General features: G+C 37.9%; 1 protein-coding gene across 3 annotated transcripts; it reads left to right on the top strand.

Moving 5' to 3' along the window:
* The first annotated feature begins 8 nt into the window (after positions 1-8).
* On the top strand, positions 9-10,113 carry SCOC (short coiled-coil protein). 3 transcript variants are annotated; one of them, XM_077755955.1, is made up of 4 exons: positions 9-120; positions 6,342-6,413; positions 6,759-6,839; positions 8,503-10,113. In XM_077755955.1, exons 2-4 carry the CDS (start codon positions 6,392-6,394, stop codon positions 8,643-8,645), a joined length of 246 nt encoding a protein of 81 aa, XP_077612081.1. In that variant the 5' UTR covers positions 9-120; positions 6,342-6,391; the 3' UTR covers positions 8,646-10,113. The 3 variants fall into 3 exon arrangements, with proteins under 3 accessions (XP_077612081.1, XP_077612079.1, XP_077612080.1); XM_077755953.1 differs by having other exon boundaries at positions 11-120; positions 6,756-6,839; XM_077755954.1 differs by lacking the exon at positions 9-120 and adding an exon at positions 3,863-3,885 and having other exon boundaries at positions 6,756-6,839.
* Positions 10,114-10,667: the final 554 nt, after the last annotated feature.

Raw genomic sequence — 10,667 nt, 5'->3', positions numbered from 1 at the left:
CTCCCGCCTCGGCGCACGCTCTGTGGGCGCAGAGGGCGGAGCTGCCGGTACCAGTTGGTCCAAGTGTTGGGGCCTGAGGCGTCCTGCTGATCCCTCCCACTCCAGCGCCTCCAACGGCAGGTGAGGACAGTCTTGGGCGAGCGGAGGGCTTGGCCCCGGGCTATTGGAGTTGCGGCCTCGGCACATCTAGGGCCTGGAGGGCGGGGTAGGCTAGACGCGGTCCGACGCGCCTAGGGCCCGGGAAGAGCGGCTTCGGGCCTGGGCATTTGGTGGGCGGCGGAGGCCTGGCTTCCCTGCAGAGCCCCTGCGCAACCTCTTTCTCCTCTTCTCATTATTGAGCCCAGAGGTTCCTTTGGGGAGGGGCTGCTTTCATCCCTGAGGAAGGCCTTCTGCCGCCTTTTTACCGTCTTTTCTGAGTCGAAGGCCGCTGTCCAGCCTCCCGCCCTGAGGGACTGCGGAGGGGCGTTTGGGTGGAATGGGACCTGGCACGCCTGGACTTGTCCGTGGCTGCTGTGCCAAGAGCCCGCAGGCTGGCGGGAGAGGACGCCAAGGCGGGAAGAGTGATAAAATAAGGGCTGGCGACAGCTTTCCAGGTGCTGAAAGCAGTTCCCGGGTTGGTTTTTGCTTCGGCTTCCCTTCAGGGTCCTGCTGAGCAAGTTTTGGGGAGTTAGGATTGAGAAGGAGAGATGCATTTCTGAAAGGCAGGACTTTGGTTATACAATATAGCGATGCCACTGCTATGACGTAACAATGTTAAAATGCTGTGTTCCGAACACCGTAAGTCTGCACCTGAAGATACAAAGCTATACCTATATAGTATGTGCCTGTACTTATTGATTAAATTCACCATAGCTAGCCATTCTCTGGGGATCTAGCTATTGGGCCACTCAGCTCCTTAATCTTGTAGAATCTGAAACTGGGTTTATCTAACCAGAACAGACCTAGAACGAGCCTGAACAGATAAACCATGTTGAAAGTTGGTACAGCTTGAAGGGAATGAAATCTATCTTCAGTTGCTTAGTAAAATATAAAAGGGATTTATTTAACATCAAAGATTGCAAAATATTTGCAATAATACAGATTAGGGCTCTATTAAGGTTTTTTCCATTGTATAGTGAAAAAGCAGGTATTTTATAGTCAGACCTGCCTTCCAATTCTTGGTACAAACATTGGCTGTGAAATCTAAGGCAGAACATAGCCTTTCTGAGATAATAGCAACCACAAACATAAGTTATGATGCCCTGTTGATTTGATGAACACATACTAATAATATATGTAAAGCATTTAGTATATTAACACAGTCATTTTTAGATGCTGAAAAGTTGGATGCATGTCAGTCTTAAGTCTCAGAATCTTAGATCTCAGATGTGAGCATACCTGGAGTGGTATGGTGGAAAAAACTAGCCTGGGTAGGCCTGGCTCTGTCAATAACTAGTTCTGTGATTTGAGGTAAGCCATTATTACCTTTGGCTTTGGTTGGTTTGTTTATAAAATGAGGCAGCTAGACCAGATGATTTTTCAAAAAAAAAAAAAAATTTTGTGGCCTGCATTAGAGCCAAAAGAGAAGATAATAGGTAACATTATTGAATACCTTTTTTGTACAAGGTACCATTGCAAGCACATCATATATATGAACTTATTAAATTCTTAAAACTATGAGGTGTATACGCTTATCCTCATTTTACAGATGAGGAAACTGAGGCTAAGGTGTTAACCTTGCTCAGGGATCCAGAGCTTATAAATAGCAGAGCTAGGATTTAAATCCAGGTAATAAAAATTTTTGTTCTTAATCACTGTGCTAAACTGCCTCTTAACAGTGGTACTATTCAGGGTACTATAAAAGGAGGTAGAGGTCTCCTTTGGCAAAACAGTAGTAGTTGGGGGTGCCTGGGTGGCTCAGTTGGTTGAGCGTCCCACTTCAGTTTGGCTCATGATCTCACAGCTCGTGAGTTCAAGTTCCCTGTCGGGCTCTGTGCTGACAGCTCAGAGCCTGGAGCCTGCTTCAAATTCTGTGTCTCCCTCTCTCTCTCTCTACCCCTACTCTGTTTGCACTTTCAAAATAAATAAAAATATTAAATATTAAATTTAAAAAATTAAAAAAAAAAACACTAGTAGTTGGTCACACGTGTGTAGGCATGGAAAATGGGTCCACCCTAATATTTGTCACACTTCCTGACCCTTGTTCTCTCCATACCTATTGCTTCCAGGACTTAAATTATGAAAATAATTCTAGGTTCTCTACCACTGACCAAGGCTAGATAAAGATAGGGACCAAAATTTACGGCCGTTTTTGAAAAATCTTTTGGATCCAATCTAGGCTTAGGTCAGAGTTGACAAATCTCAGAACCATAATCATTTGGGAACTAAGGCAGCTTTAGGGTAAACAGATCAGCCTTAGTACCCCACAATGTTTTCAGTGTCCTGCCACTTGAGATACTTTGGTCTGGATTTTCTTTTCACATCAGATTTGCATTTATATATAAGAACAGAAGGAGTTGACAGTGAACTCTTAAAAGTGCATTTCATATGAAATTGGATTGCTATGATAGCAGCTCTAGATTGAAAAAGATTGTATACTTGAAAAACTCACTCTGGTACTGAGTGCATATTATGACATAGTACTGTGTCATAGAGTAGACAGTACAATACACAATGTAGACATTGTGAAGTTTGAAGATTGATCTTATTTTGAAAGAAAAAAAATCTGTGGCTAAATTGCTTTGATACAAAGAACTCAATGAACCTTCTGATCTTATATATAAAATTAATCAGTTTGTTACTCTGAATTTACTGAAAGAACTTGAATGTATGCAAGAAAGCGTTTTTGGGTCAGCCTATTTAATCATATCATAATAAGAGAAAATTGTTACTTGTCTTTTCTGTTGATGTGCAGACCCAGCTGGCAGTGCTCTTGTCTGCTCTATTGGAGAGTCATGAATACCCTTTTGTACACGGCTGCCACATATGGTTGGGCACATTTTGCCCTGTGCAGGCCTTGAGGTGCAATCTTTTTTTTTTTTCTTTAATATTTTATTTATTTTTGAGAGAGAGATAAAGACAGCACGAGCAGGGGAGGATCAGAGGGGGAGAGGGAGACACATAATCTGAAACAGGCTCCAAGCTCTGAGCTGGCTGTCAGCACAGAGCCCGATGCGGGACTCGAACCCACGAACCGTGAGATCATGACCTGAGCCTAAGTCTGACGCTCAACCGACTGAGCCACCCAGGCGCCCCGAGGTGCAATCTTACTAGACTGTGATGGGAGTAGTGTTCCCCTGGGTTGTGTTGTAGACCCCATAGTGCTGCCCTTGTCCCTACCTGGTTTCTGGGGTCTTGACTTCACTCCAGTCTTTAATGTGTGTTTCTAAGCTCCATTTTTTCTCTATTCCCCCTCCACCCTATTTTTCTGCTTTTTTTTTCTTTAATTTTTTTTTCAGATGAAGTCAAACTGTTGATAAACCATACAAAGATTTTCTGTTGCTTGGGTTACATGTGGCCAGAATTTCAGAAACTGGCTTCATGATTACAATGATCATTTCAGAACAGTTTGCTTTTGTAGACTTTTTGGTTTAATTTTAGTGTTAGATTGAAACATAGGCAAAAGAAATATACCATATCCCTATCTTAAATCTGACTTCAAAGTCCTTGTATTGTTTGCATGATTATCTGTTGCTTTGGCTTGTGTCTCTTACAATTCAGCTGTCATGAAAATTTTGTTCTAGCATGAAAATTTGTAAAAACAAATATTAGAAATTTGAAGCACTTTTTATATATTATTTAACAGGGGAGATAGCTGCAGGCTACTGTTGCTACTTGAGTACTCTCAAGATCACTTTTGGTTTTGGCGCTTGCCTGTGTCATCCCTTCTAGACCTGTGTTAGCCAGGTCAGTGGTTGAAATGGTAGGAAAATTGGCAGGTGCCAAATAAAGTTTTCACTGCTAACACTCTTCCTCTTCAGTTGTAAAGAGATATGTTGTTGATTGAATGGAGAGGGATAATTTTTGAAGTGAGGTCTTCACATATTATAGTAAGTTGAATAATTTAAAGTATTTTGGGGGGTGCCTGGGTGGCTCAGTCAGTTAAGTGTGGAACTCTTGATTTCTGCTTAGGTCATGATCTGGTTTCTGAGTTTGAGCCCTGTATCTGGCTCCACGCTGATGGGGCCGGGCCTGCTTGGGATTGTCTCTCTCTGTCTCTGTCTGTCTCTCTCTGCCCCTCCCCTACTCATGCATGCATGCACCCTGTCTCTCAAAATACATGAAACTTTATTTTCTTTATTCATTTAGAAAAAAGTTTTTAATGTTTATTTTGGGAGAGAGAGAGACAGAGTGTGAGTGAGGAAGGAGCAGAGAGAGGGAGACACAGGATCTGAAGCGGGCTCCAGGCTCTGAGCTGTCAGCACAGAGCCTGACACAGGGCTCGAACTCAAGAGCTGTGAGATCATGACCTGAGCCGAAGTCAGGCTGAGCCACTCATGTGCCCCAATAAATGAAACTTTAAAGTAAATAATTTTTTAAAGATTTTTAGTAATCAGTCTCCTTGGGTTTTATGTAGATGTACTAGTATATATTGTATATTAATATGTATATATTATTAACTAGTTATTATATAACTATGTAATTATATAGTTATTATATAACTAATTACATGTATATTCTCAGGTTCTTTATACTTCAGAGAAAGTTTATATTATATATTAATGTGCCTATCTTACATACATATGTGCATATATAATGCACATGTAATTTGTATATAATATGTATATATATCACATATATATGTGTCAACTTTCTCTGAAGTAAAAAGAACCTGAGAATTAAAAACCATGTGAATAAGATAAGGGGAGAGTAGCTCTACTGCTAGAGAAGTAGAACGATGCCAGGAGACTTGGGAGTAGATTTATTAACCATTAAGTCAATTTTACACCATTTGTAGCTAGTTAATTCTTTAATAATGCTATGAATAAGATGTTTAATATCCTTCTGTTTTAGACTAACAAGTGGTCTCTTATTTCAGAGATAATTCATATGTATGTACATTGAGCATTTTATCTTCACATTCATGCCAGTATCTGAAAACTCTGATTGTGATTCTAGTTCTAGAATGTAGACATCCTTGTTCAGCAGATCTAGGTTCCACTGGTTAGTATATGGAAGCATAACAATGCTTTTAGTAGGTGCTCCAGAAATAATTTGTTGAAAGAGTACCAATATTGACAGGTCTGAATTGCTTCAGTGAGTAGGTTAGATTGGTGACCAGTAATAATCTGGTATTTAATAAGTCTTGAATACACTGAATATGAAATGAATGTTAGTTATAGAGCACAGCATAGTTCATAAGAATTATATGCTTTAATATTTTAAAACATTTTATGGAAACAATAAAATGGTATTTTTTTTTTAAATTTATTTATTTTTTATTTTTAGGAGAGAGAGAGAGAGACAGCGTGAGCAGGGGAGGGTCAGAGGGAGAGGGAGTCACAGACTGAAACAGGCTCCAGGCTCTGAGCTGGCAGTCAGCACAGAGCCCGACGTGGGGCTCGAACCCACGAACCGCGAGATCATGACCTAAGTGAAAGTCAGATGCTTAACCGACTAAGCCACCCAGGCGCCCCAAAGTGTTATGTTTTACTTATTCGCATCCTAATTAGTCTTAACCATAACTAGGAAGTAACAGGTTGATATTTTTCATTTATTCCACATTAGTGTTTCAGGTAACTAGTGTTTTTCTCTTGAACCTTATCAATAGAAAGTACTAAAACAGTATGTGTAAAATAATACTTTAATGATGAAAAATAGTTTTAAACACATCTTCATTCCTATTATCATCCTTAATAGAAGAGCTTTTTCCATTTTGCTGTTCTCTTTACTTGTATTTATGTATATTTTACATGATTTACATCAATGAATACACAATTTTATAAACATTCTTCTAAGTTATGATAGTCATCCTAATTATTTTTAGTACCCATTCGATTAGAAACAACAGTAATTACAGACTCTGAATGGACAGTTTATGTTGTTTCCAATTTAGTGGGTTGTAAATAAGGTTGAAGTGAAGATTTTATGTATATAATTTTTTTCCTTCTTTGTAATTTTCCTTAGGCTAAATTTCCAAGAGCAAAATTGCTTAGTAGAAAATATTTAAATGTTTTTTTATCAATCTAATTTATTACCATACTGCTTTCCAAGAAGATACATATTTAAAATTTGTGTCTAATGTTTTGTGTTTGTTCTTGCATAACTTTGCTAGTATTGATCATTATCTCCTTTAAGAATTTTTGATAAATGTACAGTGGTATTTTATTGTTATATGGGTCTGTTTCTTTTTTTTCTTGCAGACGATTCATCAAAAATTTTGTATCCAAGGCCCAAAAGTTTGTTACCCGAGATGATGAATGCCGATATGGATGGTATGTTCTTTATTTTCCTGTTTGTATGTTCCTGGTTTTGTAGGTGCTTTTGGCTTAATAGAGCAGTGGAAAGAACAGAGAAGCAATATTGGAAGGCTTGGATTTGGCTAATTTACTGATTTATATCCTATCTAGTTCTAGAAAGGATTGATATTGGCAAAACATTCTATCTTTACCTTGGTGTCCTTATGGGCATATATCCACGTGGGCATATAACTTTTTCCTCTACAGGGCTCTTGCATAAGGCAAATAAAATAACAAATATGAAACATTTTGCATGTGCTACACTACACAAATGATACCTAATGTTAATTATAGTAAATGCGAACCTTTGTATTACAGCAGTTGATGCTGAAAATCAGGTGGAATTGGAGGAAAAAACGCGACTTATTAATCAAGTGTTGGAACTTCAACACACACTTGAAGGTTAGCCTCCATTTTGTAGTTTTCTTGAATAACGTCCAATTAGTTGAAATTGTAAGCATTTATGTTGCTAAACTTTGTTAGTCTGCCCCCAGCTTTTAAAAGTATAAACTTCAAAGTCCATTTCAATGATATTTCCCCCCTCCTGCTTGCATCTTTGGTGATTTTAAAGAACAAATGTGCTTCAGTAAGAAAGTAAAATGGTGTTCTTCAGCATCCCTCTGGTGTTACATAGTGCTATTTATTACATGAGAGCCCCTTTTAAGTCCCTGCATTGTGTTATTACTAAGTCCACTTTAATAAACTTATGCTAAAGTAAAAACAGTGTTTTAGCTTCAGAGATTAAAAGTAAATTGATCTGAGTTTTCTCATTTTCTCAATGTCTTGCATAAAATTAATACTACCAGTGAAACATCTTGGGGTTTTTTTTTAATGTTTATTTTTGAGAGAGAGAGAGAGTGCGAGACTGAGCAGGGGAGGGGTGGAGAGGGGGACAGAGGATCTGAAGCAGGCTCTGCATTGACAGCAGCATGCCCAATGTGGGGCTCGAATTTACAAACCCTGAGATCATAGCTTGAGCTGCAGTTGGATGCTCAACCAGCCAAGCCACCCAGGTGTCCCTAAACATCTTGGTTTTTAGTGAAATTAAGAGGTTGTGTTTTTTGTTTTTGTAACAGCAGAGTGAGCAGATCATGTCATTTCACTGGCTTCCTTTTTCACAGTTAATAAAAGCCAGGTTACTCTCTGGAGACCTGTTACTTCCTTTTACCTTTCAGAGTCAGTCATGTCACACTCTGCCTCCTACATTCTGCCTCGGACACACACCTCTTTGCTGTTCTTTTGGCATGCTTCTCCTTAGCGGCTTGACTTCTGTCCCTTAGGTATTTGCATTCTATATGGCTCATTTCCTTACTTCCTGTAGGTCTCTGGTCAAATTCCCTTTATCAAAATAGCTCCCCCTGACTATCCTATATAAAAGGGCAACTTCCCTTTTGCTTCCTACCACTCTTACCCTTCTTTTTTCTACTTTTTCTTGGGGCCCCCTAAATGCACATGTGTTCACATACATTTTAGAATATAAGCTCTGTGAAGGCAAGGACTTTTACTATTGCCTCTAGAATAACGCCTCTTAGAGGGCACCCAGTACTTAGTTGTTAAATGAATGAATGGAGGTAATGTTTTATTTGATCATTAAGAACTGTATCTTTTGAATTTCTTGCTAAGGTAAATATACAAAATATTTAATTGTTTGGAAATTGACTTTCTATAGACTGTGTATAAAGCTAGTTTTATTTGCCTACGACATTTTCTGAAGTGTTTCTAGCAAAGATTTTAGGTTTTATGTTAAGACATGAACCAAAATTCACATTTTAAAAACGAAGTCCATGTTTTTTAGAAATAATCATTTTAAGAACTACTCAACATAAATGCTATTTACCAAGATTAACATTTAGTCTAATGTGAAATCACTTTTTAAGAAATTTAGCTTAGCTATTGACTTGCACTCAGTTTACGTTGTTCTCCTTAACTTCTAAAGTTACTTGAATTTAAAAACAGAAAATTTAAAGATCATATTCTCTCTTTTAAGAATGAATCTTAAGTCTTTTATAATATGGAGTCATTGCCATCATTTTATTGATAATGGGCTTTTTTATTTCTAATATAGACCTGTCCGCAAGAGTAGATGCAGTTAAGGAAGAAAATCTGAAGCTAAAATCAGAAAACCAAGTTCTTGGACAATATATAGAAAACCTCATGTCAGCTTCTAGTGTTTTTCAAACAACTGATACAAAAAGCAAAAGAAAGTAAGGGATTGACATCCCTTCTGTTTTATGAAATTGCTGCTGATCTTTTTTTTCTTTAAAACTCAGATAGATTCAAGAAGTTATAGTACTTTCGTTTGTGGCTTAATTGAATATTTATGAAGATAATATCAGATCTAGGCAAAATTAAGAGCATAACAGAAGACTTCCATGAGTTTGTGTATAATATGTTAGTCTATAAAAATGTGCACATGTATTGTAGAGACTTTATAATTAGAAATGCATATATTTATGACACTTGAAAATGAATGTTTTATCAAATTTGCTTTGATTTATAGGTTTAGCACTGTCTTTTATTATAGGCATATTAAGAGATACAATAACCACCGTGTTGTGAAAAGTGACCAAAATCATGTACTGAACGCACAGCTTTATGTACCCTGTCCACCATGTTGTGCCTATTCTCCATTTGCTTCTTCCTTCTCATTTCCCTTCCCCTAAGGAAAAAATTGGTTTCACATTTGTAAAAGTAATTTTAATAGGTAATCATCTGTGAGAGTAACCTGAGTGTGAATTGTTGAAACTTAACCAAAATAAGATACTTTCTCAGTTCAGGCTTGTCATAGTTAGTAATAAGATAGGATTGTTGGTTTCTCTTTAATCAATTGAAAACAGAGGCCATAAATATGAAGAAATTTCTTTCAACTGAGTTATTAAATTGGGAGGGTTTGTCGCTAAAACCTTCCTTTTGCACAAATAATGCACTTGGTATCTCAAAAGATGAGCTCTGGCTATATATTTGAAATAGAAAATTTTGAGAAAAACAGAAAGTAGGATGGGAAAAGAACTTGGCAAACAGTAGTAACCAGCTCCAGATGTTTTCACTCCGGATTCGTGTGATCTCTGGCACAGACGAGATCTTTTGGGGAGTACATGCATATGGAAGTAGATTAAATGTGACTGACCTTAGGTCAGCCACATCTAGAAGAGAATAGTTACAAAGGGTTTAGTCCCAAAGTTCATTTGTGGTGCCCAGCAGCTCAACTTTTGCAAAATCCCTTGAGCGTGTATTAGTATCAGAATCATGAGCAAAACGGAGAAGTTTTACATGTATTCTAAGTGATATTTTCTCAGTATTTTGATCTCACTACTTCTCCCAGAATTTTCTCTAAACCTAACTACTTGGTTTCAGAGTTTTAGTCACTCTTTGACAGTTTCAAAAAATTTAGTTTGTAGATTCCATTTGATAAGAAAATTAGTATCAGAAGTAATCTTAAAATGTTAAATAGGAAGAGAGATCCACTAATATACTTTTGGTTATTAGATTTGGGCTACTTTTAATCATGGAATAATCTTATGTTTGTATTAGTGTAAGATTCGATGAATGACTTTAGCTGTATGAATATAATAGTTATAATGCAAACATTTTGCATCCCTTTTGTGACCTAATTTACAAACATTTAAACTTGTGTTGCAATTTTGCTTTACTGTTTAATAAAAAGCTGTTTCAGAGATTGTGTGTGTGTTAATATAATAACTGTGGTGTGTATAATGTGGTGTGTCCAGGGTTGTTCAAAGCTACAGGATAAGTAGCATATCTTATTTAAGTACCAGTTACTTTATGTTTAGGGGAATATTTTTACTAAAACAAATGTTACAGGATATTATACATTAACTTTTTTAAAAAATATTTTTATTTATTTCTAGGAGAGAGAGAGAAAGCGTGAGCAGGGGAGGGTCAGAGAGAGAGGGAGACACAGACTCTGAAATAGGCTCCAGGCTCTGAGCTGGCAGTCAGCACAGAGCCCGACGCGGGGCTCGAACCCACGAACCGCAAGATCATGACCCAAGCGAAAGTCGGACGCTTAACTGACTAAGCCACCCAAGCGCCCCATACATTAACTTTTTAAAAAGTTTTCTTAATGTTTATTTTTGAGAGAGAGAGACAGAGCATGAGCAGGAGAGGGGCAGAGAGAGAGGGAGACACAGAATCCAAAGCAGGCTCCAGGCTCTGAGCTGCCAGCACAGAACCAGATGCAGGGCTCAAACTCACAAAGCATGAGATCAT

This window comes from Crocuta crocuta, unplaced genomic scaffold (genome assembly GCF_008692635.1).
Source record: "Crocuta crocuta isolate KB4526 unplaced genomic scaffold, BGI_CrCroc_1.0 scaffold112, whole genome shotgun sequence".
NCBI classification, from domain to species: domain Eukaryota; kingdom Metazoa; phylum Chordata; class Mammalia; order Carnivora; family Hyaenidae; genus Crocuta; species Crocuta crocuta.
The sequence above is the reverse complement of the archived record's forward strand: the minus strand, read 5'-3'. Positions and strand labels throughout refer to the sequence as shown.

Bases quoted from the DNA above. Each gene is read 5' to 3' on its own strand.
- SCOC (XM_077755953.1), top strand. From the start codon at position 6,392: ATGATGAATGCCGATATGGATG. The intron at 6,414-6,755 runs GTATGTTCTTTA...TTTGTATTACAG, and splicing joins GATGAATGCCGATATGGATG to CAGTTGATGCTGAAAATCAG. The intron at 6,840-8,502 runs GTTAGCCTCCAT...TTTCTAATATAG, and splicing joins ACTTCAACACACACTTGAAG to ACCTGTCCGCAAGAGTAGAT.